The 25,895-nt window shown below is 41.5% G+C and overlaps 3 protein-coding genes across 19 annotated transcripts in view; all 3 read right to left on the reverse strand.

Annotated features, from left to right (window-relative positions):
• scrib (scribble planar cell polarity protein) overlaps positions 1 to 5,862 on the reverse strand; it is a 65,491-nt gene extending 59,629 nt beyond the window's left edge. For 9 of the 12 annotated variants that reach the window (XM_086191668.1, XM_086191667.1, XM_086191663.1 and 6 more), the window contains exon 1: positions 4,718 to 5,855. In XM_086191668.1, the coding sequence (XP_086047794.1) occupies positions 4,718 to 4,876 (159 nt within the window). In that variant the 5' untranslated portion in view covers positions 4,877 to 5,855. Of the gene's footprint in view, positions 1 to 4,717 lie in introns of all 12 variants that reach the window. The other 3 variants (XM_086191674.1, XM_086191666.1, XM_086191675.1) reach the window with 3 other exon arrangements.
• A 710-nt stretch (positions 5,863 to 6,572) lies between these two features.
• Positions 6,573 to 15,107, reverse strand: LOC147241453 (poly(U)-binding-splicing factor PUF60-like). 5 transcript variants are annotated; one of them, XM_086191678.1, is made up of 12 exons: positions 15,044 to 15,107; positions 14,421 to 14,516; positions 14,095 to 14,190; positions 13,093 to 13,182; positions 12,529 to 12,579; positions 11,365 to 11,526; positions 11,190 to 11,282; positions 9,410 to 9,623; positions 9,096 to 9,328; positions 8,420 to 8,534; positions 7,358 to 7,605; positions 6,575 to 7,250 (listed from the first exon to the last, which is right to left on the reverse strand). In XM_086191678.1, exons 3-12 carry the CDS (start codon positions 14,170 to 14,172, stop codon positions 6,951 to 6,953), a joined length of 1,584 nt encoding a protein of 527 aa, XP_086047804.1. In that variant the 5' UTR covers positions 14,173 to 14,190; positions 14,421 to 14,516; positions 15,044 to 15,107; the 3' UTR covers positions 6,575 to 6,950. The 5 variants fall into 5 exon arrangements, with proteins under 5 accessions (XP_086047803.1, XP_086047806.1, XP_086047805.1 ...); XM_086191677.1 differs by lacking the exon at positions 14,421 to 14,516 and having other exon boundaries at positions 6,573 to 7,250; positions 15,044 to 15,101; XM_086191679.1 differs by lacking the exon at positions 14,421 to 14,516 and having other exon boundaries at positions 6,574 to 7,250; positions 9,138 to 9,328; positions 15,044 to 15,101.
• Positions 15,108 to 18,257: 3,150 nt separating this feature from the next.
• Positions 18,258 to 25,895, reverse strand: part of nrbp2b (nuclear receptor binding protein 2b) — a 33,750-nt gene continuing 26,112 nt past the window's right edge. Inside the window, exons 2-18 of one of the 2 annotated variants that reach the window (XM_086191602.1) lie at positions 24,507 to 24,629; positions 23,178 to 23,279; positions 23,002 to 23,091; positions 22,677 to 22,717; positions 22,500 to 22,594; positions 22,374 to 22,397; positions 22,204 to 22,290; positions 21,955 to 22,010; positions 21,716 to 21,811; positions 21,412 to 21,544; positions 20,985 to 21,087; positions 20,816 to 20,866; positions 20,568 to 20,703; positions 20,143 to 20,196; positions 19,898 to 19,961; positions 19,529 to 19,584; positions 18,258 to 19,367 (exon numbers count right to left, since the gene is read on the reverse strand). In XM_086191602.1, coding sequence (XP_086047728.1) covers positions 19,281 to 19,367; positions 19,529 to 19,584; positions 19,898 to 19,961; positions 20,143 to 20,196; positions 20,568 to 20,703; positions 20,816 to 20,866; positions 20,985 to 21,087; positions 21,412 to 21,544; positions 21,716 to 21,811; positions 21,955 to 22,010; positions 22,204 to 22,290; positions 22,374 to 22,397; positions 22,500 to 22,594; positions 22,677 to 22,717; positions 23,002 to 23,091; positions 23,178 to 23,279; positions 24,507 to 24,629 — 1,398 coding nt within the window. In that variant the 3' untranslated portion in view covers positions 18,258 to 19,280. The remainder of the gene's footprint in view (positions 19,368 to 19,528; positions 19,585 to 19,897; positions 19,962 to 20,142; positions 20,197 to 20,567; positions 20,704 to 20,815; positions 20,867 to 20,984; positions 21,088 to 21,411; positions 21,545 to 21,715; positions 21,812 to 21,954; positions 22,011 to 22,203; positions 22,291 to 22,373; positions 22,398 to 22,499; positions 22,595 to 22,676; positions 22,718 to 23,001; positions 23,092 to 23,177; positions 23,280 to 24,506; positions 24,630 to 25,895) is intronic. The other variant, XM_086191603.1, reaches the window with a different exon arrangement.

Raw genomic sequence — 25,895 nt, forward strand, 5'->3', positions numbered from 1 at the left:
ACAATGTCCGGTGAAATAAAAACGTCATCAAGGTACCCCCCCCCCCATCCTTCCTATGTTTATAGAAATACAGAACCACAGAGAGAGGGAAGTCAAAGCTGCTGGTTTGTGGAAGTACGTGCGATTTTATGGGTGAGAAAATGTCTGATGAGTACAACCATATTGGTCAAGCACTTTTCTGTTGTGAAACACATGTACATGAATGATGTGACAATTCGTCTTTGTCCAACTGTGATTTGATCAACAGGAGAAAAAGTGACAGTGATCGGTGCTGCGCTTTGTACAAGTTGAACAATTTTCTACTGTGTGACCGAAACATAACGCAGAGTGCAAAAGGGATGCCAGTGCCTCATCACACAGCATTCCCCTTGTTGCAAACAATTTCAAACATGCTACCCTCAGGAAAAACACTATTGTTGTCAGAGACTCTGCTTTCTTTTTAAAGGCCAGTAGGGGCAAGTGCACTAATTGCATAAAGAGGTCAGATTGTATCAAGTCTTTAGTTCTACTCAGACCTGGTCATAAGTGATCCAATCTCAGAGGCCAGCTTAAAGTAATGGCGTGAACGCAATCCCTCAAGACACGTTTTGAGGTGGTCTGGGCCACATGTAGCCAAATTCTTTTAGCAGTATTTTCCAATCTTAATTTTAACAAACTATTTTGTGGATTTCCTTGTGCTTTGTTTTGTTTTGCCTTTAGATGCAGACACTGAACCACTGTGAAGGAAAAAGGGGCACTGGATCCATGAGGAGAAAGGTGTAATTGCAAAATGGAATGTGGAACAATTACATATTCCCGTCTGTGTAAAGCACTGAGGTAGGAAATTGGTTACCATAATGAAGTGTACCTGGAAGGGCCTATTAGGTAATAATCCTGGGAGCAAACTGCACAAAACCTGTTTTGCAAAGTCTGATGGGGACACACCCATTAGGGATATGTTTCCTGTTTGATGGAAGAGCCAAGACAAGAAATAGAGAATGTAGCAGGCCCTGTTTGTGTTTTTCATCTACTATAAAACATTTAAGTAGATGGTATTGACCCAGACTAGCCAATAAATACATTGTTTGACTCTTGATATGCTCGCATGCTTAATGTAAGGATAGGAACAGCACAGAGCACACAGGAAAAGCAAAGAACCATGACATTGGATATGAGAGGGGGGAATGGGAATGGTGAATAGAGTCCTTTGTAACCTGTCATGGGACTGGAAAATGCCTAAAAAGATAATTCTGTCTTCCTCACCAGGGTCTTTGAGGGAAGGATAGTTGGTCAAGACAGCAAAAAAGGATCACTTTCCTCCTGTAAATACATCTTTCTTTTCATCATCATTACTGAAAACTGGCACAAACGGACACACTTTGGTATCATGAATTAGAGACATGCAGCCCTCTAGAAGGGACCTTTTTCTCTCTATTTAGTGGTATTTTATGGCAACTTTAAGAGTTTACAGCATAATTACAAAATAAACATCTGTAGACACATAACAAGAAACTCATTAAGGGCCAAAAACTGAGATTAGCAACCATGTTCCAGAATTAAAAGCTAAGGGTATATGCTCAGAGGGGAATTCCCCACAAGCTGCAAAGTTAACAGGTTCCCTTTACTCATTCCATGTGGATAAGTTATAATTTACCCCACTGTGGTGAAACAAGTGTCATCAATAAGATCTTGGATGGAAAAATCAGACAGAAAAAAAACAGCAACAGCATTAAATTCTTCCTCATCTTTTATGAAGCTATAAGGGTCTTGATGTGGTAAACAGAGCCATCGCTAGTGCTGCCACATAATCTAAGATTGGCTGGCAGTGCTGGGGGGGATCGCAGGAAACGTAAGAGACTATCAGGATTTCTTAATCTCCATCTGTTCACTACATTTAAACCCTCACCAATTCCATCAAGACTCATCCACCCCACCCCCCACCCCCCAACTCTAAATACTGTGACGTATCATGATTGCATTACCGTTTAATCCAAAAACTCCCTCAAAATTAGTGGCAGCTTGTGAAAAGGCGTCTCCTCTGGGTCGTAGCTCATCTATGATATATTGCATAATATGGTGGTGCAGCAAATAAGCAGGTATTTTTGTAAGGCCAGCCTGGAGGTTAGCATTTAGTGCCAAAACATAAGCTCTGTAGAAAACAAAATGTAGGAGACTTGAACCTTTTCATTTGCAAGATGACCTTCTGCAATGAAAACCACCATTGCAACTTTGAAGTGTTACTGACAGTTTTACACCTACAAAACTAATGCTTTGCTATGAACAAATTATAACAAAGACACACTATTACTCAGCATTCGGCAAGATGTTTCAGCTCCACAAGCTTTGATTGTGGTCTTTCCTGACGTATTTCATGCCAAAGAACTAAATGTTAAAATATCTCAAGTTACTGTGAACCACAGACCTTATTTCATGCATTTACCTAAAAAAATTAAAAAATGTAATTGACCTGGAGACAAGGGAAGCAGACATCAATAATGTTAACTAATTTCTGGGACTCATTACTCTGCCGCCCTAGCCAAGACTTGGTGAGGGATTACTCATTATCACAATACTTTGCCCGTGATGATAACAGCCTCACAATACAGCGATTATGTAATGTACTGCACACATTCAAACACTTGTCAAAATGGTGATAGGGCAATGAGTTTTGTTACACCAGCTGTTACTGTCCGATGCCCCCGAATCAACTGCAATAATAAGTACTGCAGTTGTCCCACCCCTTCACAAGTCTGACAACAGTCTAAAACTCAACTCTGGATGAAAACAATGTGCCCACAAGATTAACAAATGCATTCAGACCCTAACTCACATGTGGGATCATTATGGTGATGCCATTCATCATACAGTCAGTGCCCTTGTTCTCATCCCTGTCACCCTGCATGGGCCTGACCTCTCACACTGCTGCCTTGCTGACTCGGAGGGCCAGAGAAGCCCCATATGCCTTGTGTCTGCACGCTACACATTCACCACAACCACACGAGACATTCTGTCACCATGCATTTATGCCTCCTGGTTGAAGCCTGCATCAACACAGAGAGACTGAGTCAGTTAGCCGTCTGCGTCAGAGAATTTGGGTGCGTTCGTCATTTAGTGTTTCAAGGGCCGTGCTCCATGTTCACCATCGATGCATGGCATGTTGTCTGCAGGTGAGCCTCACCAAGCAAAGCGTACAATTCACTGTTGCGCATGCTTGAGTTATTTTGAGTTTCTCTTTGTCTGCCTCTGTTGAAACAGTTAAACCTTGAGCCAGGTCCCCTGAGCAATGATACACAAGGCCATCTTTTATCAAACTAACACAGGGAGGGCTGACCTAAAATAAGTACCTCAATGAGTAAAAAAATAAAGAATGAGATCACGTCAAAGGAAAGAAATTGTTCTGCAGTCCCCTAGAGTGTCAAGACCTGGTTGGCTTTGGTCCTTTTTTTTGTGCTCCAAGTATGAGACTAAATACTCATCATCCTGAAAATTAACAATCAAAAGTGATTACTGTAATATGCGTGTCCACTGCCAAAAGAAGAACAAGAAAGCTCTGTTGTTTACAAATCCCAGAAGGTAACAAGCGGTCCTGTGCCAACACTCCAGCCTCTCTTGACCTTGCTTTGGTTACAATCTTCATGAGTGAATGTGCCACTTGTCCCTTTCGCCACTAAGCTAAGGCGATGAATTGTAACCCTGTCATAGTCTTTACTGGCATTCACACAAAACTTCATCGAAAACACAGCCAGTAGCTTGTCTTCATAAAGAACAATGCCTAGAGCTGAACCAAAAACTGAGAAAGTCGAGCAAGCGAGTGTTTTGTTCAATGCTCAGTTGAGACAGAGGGAAAATAGACAAACGGCACTCGATCCCTTAAAATAAACTCTGGCCACGCAAGGAGAACTTTTGTCATATTTTAAATAGCGGGAGTGTGGGTGGGGAAGGTTTTGCCACTCATTCCAGGCATGCCTTTGCATACTGCATTAAATCCAACTGGCTGCTAATGCCTTTACTACATGGTGTGTACCAGCCCATCACAAGGCTTTATGCTCTCATTCAAGCTGCCAAAGTAGCTACCGAGCTCTTAGAGAGACCCATGTACACTTGGCCATGCAAAGGCGGGCGGTAGCATTTTTCAAACACACACACACACATATATATATACACATATATACACACACACACACACACACACACACACACACTACAGCTTTTCTATCAAGAGCCCGCTTGAACATTACAGGAGACCAGTTACCAATCAATACATCGAGTTACAATAAACTTATGTGGAATACAAATAAATCAAATGGGTGATTTAATAAGAAGCTTTGCATGGTTTACTACAGCCTCCTGATGTAGCCATAATTGACAACAACAACAATGATGATATTTAAGAAAATATGGTATCAGACTAAGGATCAGCAGATGTGTCCTGGAATAGGAACATAATAAATTTGGACAGGTGCATCTCCAGAAGTTACAGCATCTCAAGGCATAATTACAAGACTCATATCCAGTGGAGAGGGAGGCGCCTGAGCTGAGGTGGAAGAGCTCAGCAACTGCTCAACTCACGTGACACCAACCTTCACTTTACAAAGTAGTCGAATTAATCATTGGGGAGCAAAATGTGAGGACATCTAGGACGAATGCATCATAGTTAAGGCCGGAAATCAACAATTCATCCACAGTGCACTGGGGAGTAATAACACTGCAACGCATAACTAGCATTCCTGGTGCATACCTTAGGTAGCTCTTTGAGTTGGTTGGCATCTAGGAGAAGCTCTTCCAGGCTGCGACTGTAGCGGAATACCTCATCAGGGACAGTCTGCAAGTTGCAGTGCCGCTTGTCCACCGACTCGACGTGGCGGTTGCAGCGCCACAGGGGGATGCACTTCAGCATGTCCGGCCGCCGTGGGAGTTAGGGTTGCCGGGTCCTACTGGATTCTCCGCATCGGAGATTGGAGCGGGGGGGGGGGGGGTACGTGTGGAGGGGGTGGGAGCGGTGAGGTCGCAATGAGAGATATTTTATGGGGCTCACTGAATGTCAAAACACAACTGTTTTCCCACGACGATCCAGAACGGGAGGCCAAAATCCAATTAAGAGACAAAAAATAATCCCTTCGATCAGTTAACGATATTCCCAGTGTGATCAAGGATGGCCAGGTTTCCTCGTAGCGTCTCCCGCCCCGGAATTACATGAACAAAACGGAAAACTCTCGCTTGACTGAACTGTTGCCTCACTTCTGATACTCACTTCTCCACTAAATAACGTTAGCCTGTTTTGCTACCGCCACCATCCTTATGTCAGACCCGAGCTCTGTCGTGGCTAGCTAAAAAAAATAAAAAATAAAAATACATACAGCCAGCGACCCAGCTAGACAGAAACGGTGTTTGAAGTATCCTCGACATGAGTAGCGGCTGCCAAAATAAACATTTAACTGGTGTCACTGAAAAAATACCTAACCCCAACACAGCTACCACGTCCAACAGCGCGAGCCAGCAGAGATAAACCGAAGTGTAACGTTACATGGATGTGCTTGTCCTCACCGGCTGTGTTGTTAGCATGCTAGTAACCATTAGCTAAAATCGGCTAGTAGCTGACTGAACGCCTTTGTGCCTATCTGCCGTTAGCTAACACTCGCATCACCAAAGCTGCGGAAAACACATTCTTGACCGACCGCTTGGGAATAATAACAGCATCTCCAAAGACGTCAAAGGAAATGCCCCGGGATGTCTCTGTTGTTGCGACGGATAAAAATGCCAGCAGCGAGGGCAAGGAGCTTCTTCTGGAACAGCCGCGCTTCCCTCCCCTCGTTGAGCAGAGTCAGGCCGGTTTGGCGTGTGGGGGGCTGGGCTAAGTTTGAGCCGGAGAACCGCCGCTTTGCGTCTCCCAGTTGCTAAGTCAACAAACATGGATTTGTACCGCCATCTAGCGGGTAACACCTTAACTGCTCAGAGACTCAGTTGTTCGGGTAAATCAGGTGTAAACTGATTTCCTTACGGATAGTTGTTGTACAGTTTGAGCCTGTGCATGAGCACAAAACCAAAACAAGATAAATCATTAGCAGTAATTTGTGTTCAAAGCTGTTTTATTCTTACCCTTTTTCCAGTTTCATACTTCAACAGTAAACCATATGATCTTATTAAATACCCTACATTTGGCCACCATGTTATGATCACTTTATAAAGGTTTTTTTGTGTTTGTGAAACGGCACATTCCATTCTGAAGTTACTGTCCGGTAATACAATTGCCAAGATGACTCTAACAGTCATTTTTGTTGCACAACGTGATTACTGGGTACGTGTCTGACATAACCGCAGTAAACCGGCAGTTCCTATCAATTTCATTAGCCATTCACAGGAAAGCTGCATTTGCAAAAAATGGTTAATAAAAATCAATCAAAACGATTAAAAAGGAATCACTTCCTGCATCCACCCTTCCCTTTACCCAGAGCGAGGGGGGTACAGATGAAGGACTTAACTTTGGATTAAAGAAGTCTTTAGTACTGTAATTGTTCTATGTAATGAAAATTTCTCCTTTATGAGTAAAAAAAAAACAACAACCAAATACATACAAATAAAAAGGACTCACACTTTTTTTTGTGGACAAACAATAACCTTTAATTGTAGAAAGAAAATGTGTGTACACGTCCCAGTAATTTCAGGAAAGAAAAACAATGGAGCTAAAAGCAGGAAACCTAAACAAGTTTGGATTACAAAAATCTGCACCAAAAAGGAGTCTTCACGGTTCACAAAGCAAAATATATATCACAGAAATTTGTAATGAACACCCCCCTCCCCCAATGGGGCATTTTAACATTAATATCAACAGTAATTTAAAAAAAAAAAAAAAAAGGAAAACAAAAAATATAATTACAAGTTTCAGAGGCCCGCGTCTCTAGCTGCAGTGACTGAAATGAGTTTGGGGCAACAGGTATGAGGATGAATGCTGTGCTGGTGAACCATTTCAGACACTATGCAGAGAGGTCACTACTGTTGAAACGGTCTTGGTCATACACCTCTGCCACAACTTTCCGCCCTCCAAACCAGCGGTCATTGAGGGCCTGGATAGCTTTGTTCATCTCCGAGGCCATGGAAAACTCTACAAAGATCTTGACAATGATATCTGCATCCTCCTCTTCTCCTTGCTTTTCCTGGTAAATGATGACTCTGTTGACAGAGCCAAACTTGCCACATTCTTCCGTCACCTCGCCTTCCAGGTCGTCGTCTATGTCCTCTGGTCCAACCATATTTCGAAGCACCATTACCGTGGACTGGACAGAGTAATTTTACAAAGTATTTTTGAATTAAAAAGTAAATATTTTGATGGCTTTTCCCCCCCAACAGTCTAATCAGACACTATTTAAAAAGAAAATCTCACCTCTGATTTCCTCAGCAGTTTCTGCATGACCATATGTCTGGCGCTGCTGCCCGAGATGCTCATGTGCTCTTGGTCACTCAACATCTCCTGCCCTGTACCGTCTTGTAGCATCTCCTCTTTCTCCTCTTTCTTCTCTTGTTGGTTGGAGCCTCCAGCTTGATTGGACAGGACGGGTGGTGACGCAAGCACAGGGTTGACCAAACCGACCTGGGGAAGTACTGGGATGGGGGGACGCACTGGAGTTACACCTGTTAACAAGGATGACACCCAAGTCAGTGACTTTTGACTCAAAATAAAGACGCATCCGTCTTTATCGGTACAATCACATTATCCATCCTCTTGTTGATCACGATGGCACTTTTTGCCATCGTTGCCAACAGGTCACATTCTACAGGAGTACACTCTGAAAGACATGTCCTTTACTTCAAAATTATGTTCAAGAAAAGGTCCAAAACGTAAAATGTGGTTTAGAAGGCAATTTCTGATCAGGTGTAACTTCTCCTAATGCTGCAGCGAGTACCACCTCTTTTGTGTACACACAACAGGAATAAGAAGGGATGTAAATTCTCCATCTATCTTCTATGAAACCTTTTTAGCTCCTCCTACTTCACAACTGAACTTTCTGAGGAAGCTAGAACAATGCAAGTATTATTAAGAAACATTGTGTAATGTAAGCAATCGGCATGCTTGAAACCATTTCAAACAATGGTTCTATTAACGTTAGCCACGAAACTAGAACATAACAGATACACACAAGTACAGAAAACCCACATCATTCAACAAATGCACCGCGATACTCAGTGTCCATTATTGTGTACCAACCACCAACCTACATACCTTTAGTGCCAAGGCAAAAACAAAAACCCTTGAGAAGTCAGTTCACTTCAAGTTAGTTCTTAAAGGAACCTTTACAGTGGATAATTTCAAAAACCTATCAAATACTTCTTTCAATCTAATGTGCCCATGTTTTGCCAAAACTATACGAAAAACACCCCAATCCGCCCCAAAATGGTCTTCCGAGTCCTTGACCTTATGAGAACAAACACCTGTTTTAGTACACACCTGTAATGACCCCTGGTGCTTGGGCAGCCATAACAGCCTGTGGTATTCCCATCTGCTGACTTAGAAGCTGGGGCGCAGCTAACGCCCCCAGGACTGATGCGCCGGCTACAGCCTCCTTAAGAGAGGGGGGCCCAAGACATTAGGTAAGGGAAACACACAGAACACAGCACAAGGCAGCACAGTCAACGATCACACAGTCATAATACAAAAAGCTCAACCTGGCCTCACATCTGAAGTATCAATAACTAGCATTAATGGAATTAATCTGCACTTACAAATTCAATAACTATCCTTAGCAAGCCATTAAAGTAACATTCTATGAGGAGCAAGTGTCTGGTTAATCGTTAACTAAACCGTCATGGATATGTGCTTGCTAAGAGAAGACCCTTAGCTTACACACCCACTCAGTGAATGGGAGGAGCTTTGCTTCCTTACTAAAAAATAAAGATGAAATCTTTCATCATGTCATACCTATTAAGATTATTTTGAAAACATTAAGCTGGGTAAGTACAGTTGTGTCCAAAGACATCTCATACTTAAGGGCTTTGAAATTGGCAGGGCAACTACTGCTTACATTGAGAACAAAACTGGCCTTCTCCCAGTCACCTCAATAAAAGTTCTCTGCCCATGTTATCTGTACTGGTATCAAGTCTAGCTAGATCTGGGTTATATTTACCTGGAAGGCCATTAAATCCCTTTGGAAGGGATTCATACTTGCCTGGGCCGTTATCTTAGCGGTGGCTGCCGCTGCGGCCACAGCCGCTGCAGGCGGCAGACCACCAGGGGTTGTGGGGGTCAGTAGGGGCATGGGTGGAGTCACTGCTTTGCCCACTCGTAGGTACTGACCCCCCAGGTCAAAGAGGTTCATAGAAGACACGGCGTCCAAGGCTGACTGAGGCTTTTCATATTCTGTAAGTGAATAAAATGGTGATTAAAAGCAGAGTGAAGGCAACACAGGAGCGCGAGCGAATGGCGATCCCCGCAGCTCACCGATGAAGCCAAAGCCTCGGTGTCGTCCTGACGTGGGATCCCTGGCTAACGTACAAGACTTGATCCTTCCGAAAGCCTCAAACACACTTTTGATGTCATCATCTGACAGGTCGGGGTGGACAGATGCCACGTAGATCCGATTAAAAGCGCGCGCCTCCTCTGCCAGCTGGTCAATGATGGGTTGCGCCTGACCGATGTTACTTGGCCGCCCAACCTATAGCACAGATCATACCAGCAGGGCTACTGAATACGGGGTTCATTATACAACCGGAGAACGCACTCTCAATCCCTGCAGCGCCACCCAGTTCAGTCAAAGCTACTTTTGGTCTGAATCCTCTGGATTCGCCCGGGTCCATTTATTTTTTCCATCAAAATCCAAATTAGTGGAAAAACTACTTTTGAGCCTGTGTTTTCAACACGTTTTATCCTGGCCACACCTGAAGTGGCATTAAATTATATTTTGTTCATATTTTGTTTATTTTAGAAAATAAAACAACTTTTAAAAAATTTATTTTAGTTTATCACAAAGTCTCAAGTTTAGCTAAGGAAAAAAAGATTGGTTGTAAAACTAGTATTTTTTAAGTTATTTAAAGTTCATAAAATAATAAAATATATCTTTCCTTTTCAGTACTACAAAAGATCGCTTTATGTACAATGTACATACAAAATTGAATGATAAGTATCTATGACATTACACCGAGGAAGAACAATTGTATTGGAAATACTTGATTCCAGTATTATTGTGACTGAGCTGGTGGCTATACCGAAAGGGGAACGCAAACTCTTAGTTTAAAGCTGCGCAATTTTTAAAACTTTATCTGTTCTGCTAATCTGTTGTTCTCCTATGTGACACGACCTCCTAAATGGGACTGGGATCTGTACTACAGATGGGGCGGCCAAGCAACACCAACCAGGCGCAGCCCATCATCAGCACACCATGGAAACAGAGCGACGACACGCGCCGCTGGTCATCCTACTGGAGCTGGTCACTAAAACAGCCTTGACAACATCATGGAAGCGTAACACACAACAAAGACAGACAATAGACTTGGACGGACAACCAGACACACATACACACGCACCTGGAAATCAACAGACAAAGACAAAGCCGAGAGACAAATTAGTGTCTTTATATACCCGGAGATTACATATATGAGCAAATTCAAGTAACAATCGAGCAGTTAATGGGCCATTTCCACAGCAGCCACTTTGACATGTCATATGAGGATAAACTTGGGTGTAACTGAAAAGACAATTATGGTCCCACTGAGTCAAAATAGCTTGGGCAAACAAATCCATTAGTAGAAGGTATTTAATGTTATTTACACCAGGAAGCAATCCAAATCCCTGTCTCACAAACACTAAAGAAAAAAAAGGAGATACAGGGTTGCTCCAAATTGTCCTTGTTTTGCTAAGACTTTCAAGGAATGAGTGAGGCCACACGTGACCCTTCACTTTACACAACAAGAAAAACCTAGAATGATGATGTTGAGGAGTGTGGGAGTGGTTGACTTCATTAAATGACAACCAATTCTGGATGCATACATTTAAGCTCAAGCAAAATAAAAGTTTGCAGATGAGGTAAGATATTAAAACATTTTCATTAGTTATGTTTCAATATGTCATTTAACTAAAAAGCTGCCAGTAAGGTTAACTCCCACACTTACCATTACCACACAGTCTGCTACTAATATGGCTAATGCAGCTGAAGTTATGTGATGGACTGAATCACTGCACTGTCATCTCTTTAAGGACGTGTCCATGATTCTGGACAACTCACCTTAATGTTCCTCCCCCCTAACATGACTGAATTCATCTGCTCCAGAGCGAGCTGAGCAGCCTCTGGAACATCATATTCCACAAAGGCAAACCCCTGTACACCAGATAGAACAAAGAACATTTCAACAACTGGGCTGCTTCTTCATAATTCCAGATTGTTAAAATCCCAAACTAACCTTGTGTTTCATCGTCACAGAGTCCCAAGACATGTCAATGCTCTTGATTGGGCCGAAGGGGGCAAACGCCTGCCTGATGGTGTCTTCACCGAGTTCATAGTATATGGAGCCGACATACACCCGACACATGATGGCTAGAGCACGTTGCCGCTGAGCTGCCACCTGCCAACCAGGGAAAACAACACATAAGCATTAGAGAGTAAGAGAACGGAAGAATACACACAGACACACTAAAAAATAAATGTGTATTTTCTACTGTGCTTTCCCAAAAGATAGCCAGAGGCCATTTCAAAGTTAGGGGGTTTGAAGGTAATATAATGGAATACAGTAATCAAAGGAAAGATCTCTGAGAAAGAAGTACTAACATGTATAAGTTATACAAAATTGATGTCAGCACTTGTATTTACTACATGGCCTCTGTTCGGTTACAATTGAACAGACATATGGAGAAAAACACATTGAAGTGAATCACATGCACAGCCCTCACAAATATTTGGCTTCAGTAACTAACCTGTTAGTCCAGGGATGCAAGTAAGGTAACAAAAGTAATCGTGGAGTTCATACGAAATCCAAACAAAGTCTTGACGAAAGCATTTCAAACTTTCTTCTCAAGTCTAACGGGACGGGTGGTTTAACCACTGAAAGCTGCAGTGTTTTACTGTTGTCTTTCGATCAGCCTGTGTCTGTAAAATTTCATTCTATCACCAAGAAAATATAACAAGAGCCTAATTCATGACATCATGAATATGACAAAGATCCATGTTCCGGCAGTTCTCTCATTTTAGTCCATTAAAAGGGATTGCTATCCATCTTTTGTCCCATGCCAAGAGTTCTGCTTTTCAAGCAAATGCATATTTTTCAAAGGTGTGACTTCTCAATTTGACAAACAAGTTATTAAGTCCTTTAAAAGCCCCCAAACAGCCTTATTAAATATTCCCACTGCGACTCAAGAAAACATAAGTTCCTCAACAACTAACAACAGTCGTTCATCTTGGAAAATGGTCACAGGCACGCTAACATCAGAGAGCCATTTTCTTGCAAAATATGCATTCTTTGATTGAGTGAAAAGGGCAGGGATTGATGCCAAAGCAACCAATACAAGAAGGGTAACAGTCCTTTTTCCATTGGGAATGCGCACAGAAAAAAATTTAATAATCTATTGACCGATTGTAAAGGTGAGAGAGGATCTCCAAAGCCCATTGTCACTGCTGCCATCTGAAAGACAGTAAAGATGAAAAAAGTGCTGAAAAGTAGGTTAGATATCCCTTAGCTTGACTTTTCTTTTTTGCAAAAAAAAGGTCATTGTTTTGCTAGATAGACAAAAGTGGTCAGGCTAACACTATATGCAGACCCTCCCTCTAAACAACATACAGTCTGAGGAGTTTCCTCCCCTATTTAAATTACAAATCTCCACACAGCAATAAGCATAAACAAGTTCCCTTTAAGCAAAGCATTTAACATTATAACCAAAGCCTTCAAAGATGATCTTCACCACCTGAAAAAGAGCAGAGGCAAAAGCAAGGGCATGTGGGCTACACATGTGGACTTTCTCACAGCAAAAGGAGGAAGGGAGTAGGGGCTCCAATAAAGATTTATTTAAAAAAGACGAGTTCTGAGACAGGTGACGCCCAACTATTAAAATATAATTCTAAAATCGAGACTCGCAGCCGACGCGTGCAATAAATAAACTTTGTTCGGTACGGTACCAAAAAATGTTTTACATCTCACCTGCAAGTTTGTGAGCTGTTGTTGCTGATGGGCAATGGTCTGCTTCACCAACACACTCTTAATGCTTTGCTCCATGGCATACTTCTTTGCCTTTAAAAGAAGAGAAATTACATTTAGATTCCCCATATTTAAGTGTACAGTTATTATTATCAACACCAGGGAAACTCCGATCAAGTATTGATATCAAATATCAACCTTGTACTGACTCAAAATAGTGCAATTGGCTGTCTGTGAAAATGCAGCCAATCTGTTAAATTGAATTCCATGTTCCAGCAGTGTGCTAGCTGAGGACAGCTACAAGCCAAAAGGACAAAAACGAAAGGCTTGGCAGTTTTGCAGTAACTCTTACTTGGTTCTTGTTCTTGATTATTTTTCATCTTAATAAAAATTATACAATTCAGCACACACACACATTTTATCTATATATAATTACTTTGTTTTGTTTTTTCCCCACACTTAAGGAAAATTATGATTAAGTCAAGCTTGACTGTGGTTGCATCCACACAGTGAGGTCTACAGAATACTAATAAAACATAGGTATCCGACCAGTGGTCCATATGAGCTGATACAGTAAGCTTGGGTATCAGTCTAAGAACTGAACAAACTGGGCTGGTAAGCACCAAACTTTGACAGATACTTAGCCAGTATATTCACATGCACATGAGAAATAAATTTGCACGGAGAAATGAAACCGTGCAGAAAATTGAAAAACATATACAACTGGGCTGCGCATACAGTCAAAAATGACAAATCACAATATGGCCTTCTTCAGTTTTGTAATTTCAGGAAAATGAAACATTATGATTTAGTATCATTTCCTCCAGAGAAATCTTTAATTACGGGAGCAATGTTCAATCCAGCCAACTGTAACAGCCTAACTTACTACTTACCTAAGTACCGGTAAACACAGATTTACAATGACATTCATGTAAGTGTAATATCCATAAAATCATAACTAATACACTTAGGGAGGTCCTGTATGTCAAAGCGTTTCCCTCCTACCCTCTGAAGTGCCTCCTGCTGCTCTGGGGTGAGTGGCGGCAGGCCAAGCTTGGAGCCTGTGCCTTGTCCATTCTCCATCGTCAGAGCTTCTCCTCCCTGACAATCAGAAACAGCAAGCGATATAATTACATGCAAATGGTTTTGTCGGAGATAAATACCTGCCTAAAGGTAGGATAAATCCACAACTATAGTTACGGTATACAATAAATCCTGTATTTCATTAAGAAGTCATGTCACCCCACAAAGCATTGGTAATCATAATTATTAAAGATGCTACAGCACATACACCCGGATTTACGCCAGGTGAAACCGGACGAACTCCTTACCTACACAACCTGCTAATCGCTGGGTCCACCAGACTGAGGCAGGAAAACCCCCAAGGGGAAGATGACTGATGGGAAGCCTTAACAATTCAACAAATTCTAGGGAAAATAAAAAATGCCTTCAGACTAACAATACGAAAATCAGGCTTCTAGCAGTATTTTACATCGAAATCTTTCCCTGCATTTTAGTGAGCTAACATTAGCATACTACACACGTATGCTCATGATTTCTTTCATCCTAACACGACTAAATTAGCAATCCCAGGCTAAGGTTAAAACTTAGCCGTGAACGCTTCGCTTGACTAGATCTAAACATCGAATAGGATACATATTTTCTATATCCACAAGGGCCAAAACTGCGTAATTATAAGAAATCCCTTCTTGATATTGCTAGGCCTGGTTGCTATTTAACGTTAGCTTACATCTTTGTTGCTAGCGGATATTAGCTACTCCGGGGCATTCATCACTATGGCGCGTAAAGCAAAAAGCATTTTCCCCACTTAGAAATACCAATTTACCGAGTATTTAGCACTATTCAACGCTACTAGCCATTGCGCAGTACTTACGCAACAACAACTAGAGCTAAAAATATCGTAACTGCGTTATTAATCAAGGATTTTATTTACCGCAGTCTCCGTTACCGCCATGAAGCACACTTTCTCGAAGAGGCCCACTCACTGCAACAATCGCGAGACTTGCAGGCTTTCAAAGAATCATATCGCGAGAACTATACCATCGCGATGATTTGAATGATTTGCAAGGCATTTCACCGTGAACAGTTTTTTTTTCTTCGCCCGTTTATTCTACCATAACCAACAGCATTTTTATTTCCTTTAACTTTTATAGTATTTATTTCAAATGTCTTGCCGACCCTAACTGATATAGAATAGTTGATATTTGGATGGACAAAATATAAAGACCAACTCAGTATAACCCAGTACAATTCGACCAAAATGTCCATCATGTCAAACCAAACTCTCACTCAGAGAGATTTAATCAAATAAAGATTATAATCCTCATGGAGAAATTACGGGAATGTGATTTAATACAAATGGTTGTTGCACTGAGAGGCATTTCATTCATTTAATCTAAGTGTACGTAATAAAAAGGCATATGTATTGTTGTAATGATTATATAATCAGATAGGTTATATTATAATAATACAAGGCTGGCTTCTAAATAAGATATGACCTGAAATGGATGACATGTAGTAGTATACATTTTAACACAATTTAGAAGTGTTCTGGCAAATTCTCACTTTATTTCCTCCCGCTTATTAAAAATCAAATTCATGCTGAGAAAAATTCCTAATGTTATAATCAAATATGTGCATTGGCAGAGAACTAATTTTATAACAAAAAATAATTCAGACACAACCAACATGTCTAATATTGTTTATTGTCATGTATTTAATTGCAGTAGCTACAATATTTAACAAATGTTCAACACATCCAAAGGCAAGTTTATTCCAACAGATTCACGGAAAAAAAAAGTTCATTTGACAAATAAGACTGATATGAATGCTTTTTTTTTCCATATTTGCAAAGTCTAAACATTCATCTTCTAGATCAGGTTCCCAATGGACCTGAACCGCAACTGACGAAGGCAAAATGCAAGGTTTTGAACATGGTTGCAGGCTTTGAAGCTCATGCAGCTTACGAGAGAAAGAGTTGCGCTGCTTTGCATTGAAATTTCACCAAAGTAAACCCCTTTAATAGCCACAAACAAATATGTACACCACAACCTCTCCTAGGTGGAAAAATTTCAGGGCTCCCATCTTCAGAGATAAACTGCTAAGTAGGCTTGACACAGAGTTTATATACTAAGTAATTTCTGTAAGCAATGACTGTACAGCAGTGTCATGAAACCATGGACCATACAGAGCCAGGAAACAAATTAAGTCTAAATAACTGATTCTGACAAACAAGAGTATACTGCTAAAGGCTGATGAGATGGTTCATTTACAAGCTTCATAAAGACAAAAATCCACCCAAAAAGTTGTCTTTTATGCTGTCGTGATTAGTTTCTTCAGAAGAAAATGTGCCACAGCTGAAGGGATTCACACATTTTTATGTAGGCTGCAGCATAAACAGATCAATTGGATATTGCACATATAAGTACAGTAGATATACTTATACAAAATGTTCCATGTATTTAAATGTAATGTATCTGTGTAAATATTTTGCTCTTTTCATAAGAAGTGCTGTGTGGTTCACTCCTGGCCCCTTATGTTACCTTGAAAATAATGCCAACAGCAATAATAATGATAATTTTGAAGAAAATAATAGCTCTGGTATTGGAGTTAGTATTGTACTGAGAGAAAAGTATCAGATCGGAACTAGACAAATGTATTGAAATTGGATTTTAAGGTAAGAAATGTGGATTCGTTCATCTCTATTATTTCACAGCCTTTATATTTCCCCCTACCTAATGTAATTCTTATGCAAAATGCAGTATTGATGCTACAGATGTTACAAAAATACCAAATATATAATGTTCTTCAGATTTGGGTAGATTTTTTCTTTTAAAACACCTCTGGACACAATTACAAAAAACTCAATGTTATGTTAGAAAATGTCCTCAGATGTTTTGGAAAATGTAGCAAAATAAGTCAAACAGTAATATTCATTGAGAATATGGCGATTTTTATGGATAACTTCACCAACAACCTTCCTCCCATTTAAATATGATTATAAATTACAAGCCTTTTGTGATGTTCCCCAATTTTTTTTTTTTTTTAGTGAAAACTGTCCCAAAAATTAAAATTGGGGCTAAATCATACAATGTTCTAACACAAAAGATGTTTTTACACACTAAAGTATGTATTTCTTTCAACCCTCAATTTTTTAACCGCCAATCACCCAGGCTGGCGAAGACATGGTTACAAGATGTACCCAACAGACTTCAGGAGCAGGATGTTACAAGCAGCCATCACGCTGTGCTTCCTGTCCGTCAGACTAGAATTAGAAATAAAAAAGTCTCATTGTGTGTAAGAACATTTCATGAATGAGGCCCACTGACAGCAATAGAGGCCATTCATCATCCATACATCCAATAAAGAAAGCAATACTTCACCCAAAAAGTATATTTTGCATTTTAAGTTCTTAAATATAGGTGTCTTGGGGGTCACAAATGACTCTTTTTCTCCTACGATACTTCTTTGTGGTTCGAAATGCCGAAAGAGTCAGCCACATGAATTTAGGTTGCAGCTGATAGCACCTGATGGCTAACAGGAAAACTGTCCATTCATGTTCACATACATATTCTCTAGTGAATTGTCTGAAATAGTCCACATCTTTTCCATCCAACCTTATGCTCAGTAATCCAAAAACACTTTGATATGGACTACAAGCAAACTAATATCAAGTTTGACACAACCGGGAACCAACCTGAGTGAGTTGGACCAACTGATTGCGCTAGCTAGTCACATTTGGCGCTACCCAAAACAAGCACCAAACTGAAAAGTTCTAATTTCTTCTTTTGTTGTGCGTTTGTGGATTGTTGGGCTCTTAAGAGTTTGGAAACTGACATTTTTGGATGTTTTCGCTGTTGTTGTTGTTGTAGCTGTGGCTATATGCTCTTAGCTTCAAGCTAAATTTATTAGTATTTCATTAGCCTCATAGTGTAATTGCCTAAGTCATATTTTGGCCAAATCGAGATATCTGCCTGACTCATCTAACTAACTAACTAACCTAAAAATGTGTTTGTTTGTTTTGAAAACCTTTCAATATGACTAAGGCAATTATGCTAAGAGGCTAATGATTTGTGTGCTCCAGAGTCACAAAGAAGTAATGCAGGAGGTAAAACACATCTTTGTACGCTAAAGACACTAATTTGTTAGTGTTAGAAAGACAAAGTGCACTTTTAAGGGGAAGTGTCGCTTTAACAGGACTGCCACCATCAAGAGTCAAGTTCACATTCAGCTTTTTTTTTGTTGTTGTTTGGACCCATGATAGCAGACAGGGACTACATCCAACTCTGAATATTCCAAACGGCTAATTTGGATGTCGTTTCATTATTTTCTCCAAAGAACATTGCCATGTCAGGCACTTTGCAAGTCTTTGGCTTCCAGAACACTTTCACAGGGAAACCCCTTAAGAGCACTGCAGGCTAAAGAGACAGGCATCAACTCATTGCTCGTCAATACATTTAGGCGTGGCGTGATTAGCAGAGGGAGAAGGAGCTTTTAACTCATGAGTGCAGACGGGTTTGCCGGACGTAAAGCAAGTAAACAAAGCAACAACAAACAGGCTTGTGCAATGCTTCAATAGTTCACAGTTAAACAGAAATAAATAAATGCAAATGAGTATTAACAGTGCATGTAGGATAGAATATTAGACCTGTAAATCGATTTTGTTTAAAAGGGAGAGATTGTTTGGTTAATGACTGGACCTTTGTTTCATGTTTCAGAGTAAATAGTCAAAGTGGAGTGCAAATGATGCTCATGAGTAATAAAACATTCTTTTGATAACATAGCTGCTGCATTTTTAAGTAAAACAACTCCGTTATGAATAGTGGCTTTATGGAAAATGTAAGTTGTCGAGATATTTTAAGGCATTCTAGCCCTTTGAGGCAGGGAGTCTGTCAATCTTCCACTGTGTTGTAGGACTGCTGAACACATCCATGATCCGGTCCTCCAACCAGGGGTGTCTTCAGATCCTTCGTCACTGCTGGCGTTCTGTCTTCTTACTCATTGTCAAGGCCCAGCATCCGTCTATATTTGTCCTCTTTTCATCCCCGACTGGGTCAGCTCCCTTCGATTTCCAGCTGTGTGATTCTGATCCCCTTTTTCTTCGATTTGCGTGGTCAACGCCCCTTGGCCCTGCTGTCTAGGCAAGCTGCTGTCGTGACCTCTCTTCCTCCTCACTGTGTGCTCCCAGAGGTGAGCGCTCGGACCCGATGTCGACAGATGGCGTCCTCCAGGAACCCTGCAACCTTCTCAATGTCCTCCTGCGTGGAATATTAAAAAACAGACACTTACACAAAACTACATTCTAAATGTAACATCAAATCAAATTACTTTATGCTAACACCAACTAATGAGTAAAAGTGAACAATCACATCAAAGACATTTGTCTGTTGTTGCTTCGTGACAAATATAAAGATTTTACCTCATTTATGAAGGCGTAGTGGACAAGTTCACTAGCAAGGTCTTTGGATGTGTCCGCTGAAAGTTACAAGAGAACATTTCAGCACACACTGACTATACGTCGAATGAAGGCAGAAATTATCAATCAATCAACTGATCTGGTTATTTTACCTGAGGTAAAATGTTCTATTTGCAAATTATTCTTAATGCAAAATATTTTGCTGGAAACTCTGTCTGTTTCAACGGTTTTAAATTGTTTCCATATCCAGTAGGAATTAATGACCACAGAAAGGGTTGGGGGGGGGGGGGGTTTCGTTCTTTTCGTTGGATTCAACACAAAAACAGAAACGAAAAACGGCAGCTTCATAAAACACAGTCGTGTTAAACTTACTCGGAAGGATGTCACAGCTCAGCTGCCGGTGAAGTTTATCATCCATCTTCAGAAATAAAGAGAGCTGGGTGGGGGGGAGAGAAAGACTCCAATTTAAAATCAGGCTCCTGTTCATGTTTACATACATCCAACTCAAACGTTGTAGTTTGTCTGTATGTGTCATTTCATTGCCAAAAAAAAATTCAAATTCAGAGCCCAACAACAGAGATTAACCTGAGATGTACCTGCAGTACAGTGTGACTCACATGAGTTTTGGTCCCTTCTTCATTTGACTCCAAATTACAGTGCATCTGGACAACCTGCAACACATGTTCAAACTCTAGAAATACTGCATTGTGGTTGCGCGTGCCTGGGCTATCACGTGAACGAGTACGGGACAGATATCGCAGGCATACAGAGACCTTGACCTTTCACCATCAAAATCATCACAATTCATCCTGAAGTTTGTATCAAATTTGATGAAATTCCCTTGAGGCCTTGAGATATTGCTGTCCTGCGGCGGTCGCCAGCAAAGAGCCAGAAAAACATAAATCCCCTATAATGCTGGCCATATCACATTCTTGCAGCCTTCCTCATCATATAAGTATTGTATAATAAATTAGCAATTTACTTGGCAGCAGCAGCAGCATTGTTTAACTAATGTGGCTGTAGTAATGTGTGACAGGCCAACCTTCCTGGTCTCAGTCTCCTGGGGTTCAGGAGTCGGTGTCTTGACTGTCTCAACCTGCTCCTGAGACAAGGAGAGGGCACGAGGGACGGGGTGAGGCCGAGTCGAGGCGAAGTTCATCAAGGGGTAAATCCCATTCCTGCGAGGGAAAATGACAACGTGATTAACCGTCATGCTGGACACACACACACACACACACACACACACACACACACACACACACACACACACACACACACAGTTCTACTTACTTTACATCCTCCAGGAATTTGTCAAGTTCCAAAGGGGACACATGGGAATATCTATGAAGAGATGTGAAAAAAACAAAAAAACAAAAAAAACACGACACCCGTGAGTTCTGTGCTCGACATTTCGTGTGATATTTACAGGTAGATAAATATACCAGGTGGTAGATTTTACTTGAGCTGAACTCCTTGTCGGTCTTCATGTATAATCTCTGCCATGACTGCATTAGGGTCAAAAGACTTGGTTTTCTCCTCCACGCAGTTCTCAGGAAGCAAGTCTGGAGACGAGACAGAAGTCTGAATAAAGCGATCCAAGTCTACGAGAAACCTTCCTCTTTTTATTGAATATCAAAAGCTTTAATTTTTCATATACCCAGAACTGAAACACACTTTTTTCCTCAAGAACTGCCTTTGCAAACATAAATGAATCACCAACACTGCAAACATAACAGCAAAATAACAGTTTTAATGACAATCTGCTGTTAAGACTTTAAACTGTTATTATGCTGTATACATTGCTAGTCCTGCTGCATGTACCTCCCATGATGAGTAGTAAAGGATTTTTACATGGCGAGCTCGGCGTGCGGAGGAGGGAAACTCACACTGGTTGTTGATGAGGCAGTGGGCGGCCAGCAGTTTGAGGGAATGCACCTCGAACAAGACTCGGTGGAACAGAAGGTCGTGAGCTGTGGGACGGAACTTGGCATCATGACGCAAACAAGACTGGGTGAACTCCTGCAGTCAGAAATCAAACAGGGAGGTCTCACTCTAACACATAGCGACCCAGTTTTCCTCATGCACCCTGACGTGTGACAGGAACAGCCTAGAACCATGGCGGGTGTTTGTCTCGATCCTTACGTTTGATTGGTTGTTATATTTAGGATGTGGAGTATTCTAGAGACTCACTCTCATGAGAGGGTCTTCCAGAGATTGACCCGCATTGACGATGGCCTCCTTGGACACAGCGCTGTCTCCATTGGCCTGGATCTCAAGTACTGCCATCTGGGGGGACAAATAAACTGTTAGCACACAGGCGCACACACACACACACACACACACACACACACACACACACACACACACACACACGCGCGCGCACATATCTTGAAGCGGACACACACATCTTAAAGACCGTATCCTCTCACCTCGAGAGCACAGATACCAAAGGAGAAAATGTCTATAGCATAATCATCTTCACCAGCTAGAAACAGAAGAAGAAGAAGGTGGTGAGGGGGCGGAGACACACAGGGATCATTAAATAAACGCCTAATTTATGATCACGATGATGTCAGAGTGATGGACGCAGCTTACACTTTGGTGCAGTTTCATTCATTTTGTAATAGGAGAAGAGACAATGAAAAACAGCCGATTTGACTACACTCCATCACATTTACCTCCATATTCTGGAGCAAAAAAATGCAGATTTCGCTGCTCGTCGCGATGTTGCCTTGCTTTTCCATGGACGCTGGCATCTGGGAACACTGGAGACAGGAGTAATAAAAGAGGTTACACCAAACACAGACACCGCTAGACGCATAAATACAACAAAGTCAAAGTTTCTTACCATTAACAAATAACCGATGCCAGACTGTAGAAAGACATTATGCATAAATTAGTTATTTTTTTCTGCTCAGTGAAACTGCAGGTTAATTTAGTTGTAGTTACATAGAAAGCCCTACAGGGAGCAGACCTGAGCCAATCTTGATAAGGCCGTTGTGCTGAATGAAGATGGTGTCACAAGTCAGGTTCCCATGGATTATTGGCGGGTCACAAGAGTGCAGATAACTGCCCGTAAAAAAATAAATATGGTTTCTAAAGTGTTTGTGACACAAGTTACATCATGTTACAAAAACAAATCACTCAATACCTGAGAGCAGAGAGAATCTGGGTGCACCATCTCTTCCAGGCCTAAAATCAAGTATAACAGGGCAACATACACACGTTTAAATATTCTAACTTGCTAAACATCATGTTAAAAAAGACACATGCATGCAGTATTTGTACACATGGATGATACAGCAGGTTTTAAACTCACAACATAGTGATGATAAGATGTAGTATATGAGAAGACTAAGCCACCAGCATTATATAACCTCTAATCCTGCAGAAAATATGGATTTGAGTAGTGACTGGAGTGCAGTATGTAGTAACGCCACCACCGGAGTACAACTGGTCAGAGCGGCAATACTGACCTTCACATTCATGGTCTTGTGGTTCTTCTTGGTTTTCTTCAGAAATTGTTTGAGACTTCCTGATGACATGTATTCTGTGATGAATATGACCTGCAGGTGGCGCAGCGGTTAATTTACAAATGTCTGCATGTATGTGAAGAGTTTGGGGAGGAAAGAGAGACTAGAGGATATCCTACCCGAGCCTGGCTCTCCTTCATGTCCAGCCAGTACTTGTGGAACTTGACAATGTTGGGATGTTCCACCTGCATCAGGTTCTCAAACATCTCCTTGATCTTCTCCTATAAACATAAACAGGAGAGGTGGTTCAGGTCAAGAAAAGGCCTTCAGGCCAAACGGAATAAAAGAATTTGTTTCAGTCAGCTGGCGGAAAATCGTGGAATCTTCTGGTTTCAGCTGAGACAAATAAAACAAGCAAATCTTTAACTTGTGTGTTCCACTTAAAAAAATCCATAAAAAGATCTGTAAAATGTGCAGTTTATGCCCACTTTAAGGTAAAGCATGCCCCTCGTTTCCCGGTCCATGGCCATCTGTGCCCACACTCTTTCAACCGCATACACAGCCGAGCTCCCATGTCATACAAGTCCAACTGCAAAGAAACTACTTGCTTCAGACAAGGAAGGACTAGTTTTAATGCGTAGTTGTGTCTTATCTCACATTTTTCACTGTGTACTTTTACATTTTGCAGGTCCGTGGCCATGGAAACAGATTATAGTCAGGTGGGTAACAGTTTACAAATCCCTGTGTGCGGCTCATGAATCTGGAAGACAGTCCAGCTCACAAACAAGCATATCCTCGGAACCTTTCTTCCCTCATTTATATTTGTAATAATTTCATAAATCAATACCGTTGCTGTGGCTTCTACAAACACCTAGCTGACGGAAGGTATTAACAAGATCTTGTGACTAAGCCTTGTAACTGTGTGGTTCTCAAACTGTCGGCTGCGGTTCTGCTGCACCTCAGTGTGAATGAGAGCCGGTAAACAGTGACAAGGCAATATCGCTGCCTTCCTAAGCTAAGCAGCTCCTTCCCAGATTTTCCTCTCTTTTTTCTCTCTCTCTCTTCTGTCTTTTTCTCTCTCATTTCCTGAAAGGAAGACCTTGGCAATGATTTGTAGCTTGAGGCACCAACCATGAACCACAACCTCCCCCTGGTAGTCTCTCTATCCTGTCATTTCCTGTCCTCTCAGCCCTCTAATAAAGGCATCATTTTGTCAGCTGGCAAGAAAGACACTGCACAGAAAACCACGCAGGTGGGTAAATTAAGCAAGGACAACTGGACTTCAATTACCAGTGCAATCCGCTGTCAGGAGAGTGACTTCTATGTGTAAATGCTGGAGTAGGTATTATGTGCTTGTGAGTTACATACTGTATATATCAGTAGAGAACAGCCGTGGAAGAATCGCAGGCTTATCTTTATAATTAAATTCATGTTGCATTTCCAAATGATTCTCATTCTAAAACCACCACTTATGTTTCAAAAAGTGAAGGAAGAAATGACCACGTTACCTCTTGAGCTTTGAAGACCTTCTTGTCAGAGAAGAGCACCTCGTTCCAGACCACCTCCACCCCCTCCTCCGTGTCCATGGCCAGAGAGGCACTCTCCACACCTGGGACATTACCTTGGCTCACCTGCAGGGGGCAGACAGGTACAGAACTCAGCTTCACATAAAGTCATTATGATGTATGCTCTTTTTAATTACCTACATCAAAGAGGTAATCACCTTTGGATGAGGACGAGGTTTGACTTTTAGCAGGATGATGCAAACACTATGTGGCCAATGTGTGTGTGTGTGTGTGGGGGGGGGGGGACAGATTATTCATAGGACCACCTGTTTTGCACACTTTGATATATTCCCTCTTGATGGGCAAGCAAGGGCCTCCTCAGATTTGGTCAAAAACCCCTTAAAAACATGGTGATGTGTTGCTGTGAAGGGTGAGTTTTCATGAATGGTGTTACCACGGTGAAGAGGACAATGTTAATACCCCGTCAGAGAACAGGAAACTGTTGTAACTGGACTGTACATGGTCAGATCTTTTCTAAACTTAAGGTTTCATACAAGTTGAACTGAAGTCGTAGCCTTGTGGAACAAACATAATTTGATTTAGGTGAGGATTACATGGTGACGTCCTCACAGGATGTCACCTAGATTTACGGTGGTTTAGATATGAGCTGGTACGAGAAAAAACTGTAACATATACAGTAAAAGCAAGTAGGAACATTTGTTTAACAAAGAGGACAAAGGCACAGAGCCCACTGATGTCCCCAGATGACACACGCCTATCAGCTATTTAAACACAAACCAGTGGAACATTTTCCCTCTAAAATACTCTGCAGAAAAGAATTATTACGCCCCACCCCTGCTGCGAATATAATATCCTCTAAAAGCTGCATAATCCATTCATAGAGATGTGATGCTGACAACTCCATTAATGAAAAAAATCTGGGTTAAAAAGACAACACAGACCTACAGGGCATTACGAGAAAGATACATCCATCAATGCATGGAAACGGATCAATGCGGTTGGATGGAGGAGAATTCTAATGATGGAGGTTACGTAAAACGTTGCCAGCCATCTATAACTTGATGAGGCTCAAAGACAGGCGAGAGGATGGGGAGCAGTTTGTGGGAAAAGAAAAGAGTTGGATTAAGGACGGGAAAAGATGGAGGAGGTGGGATAAACTTCTCAAAAACCTCCAGCGATATGGGAGCAGAGTGAAGGGAAGAGGGATAGCTGAGTCTATAATCTGGCAGACGCAGACAGCCTGGAGCTGCATCGCTGCATGAGGAAGCGTTTATGCATCATCACGGGATATTAGTGTCTCAGCTGGGTCTTTTAACCTCCTGCTACTTAGGGGAGTTTTGCGGTTCGGTTATTCCACTGGTTTTGATGTCC

Source organism: Aulostomus chinensis, chromosome 21 (assembly GCF_037954235.1).
Source record: "Aulostomus chinensis isolate RoL2024-O1b breed Wild chromosome 21, RoL_Achi_v1.0, whole genome shotgun sequence".
NCBI classification, from domain to species: domain Eukaryota; kingdom Metazoa; phylum Chordata; class Actinopteri; order Syngnathiformes; family Aulostomidae; genus Aulostomus; species Aulostomus chinensis.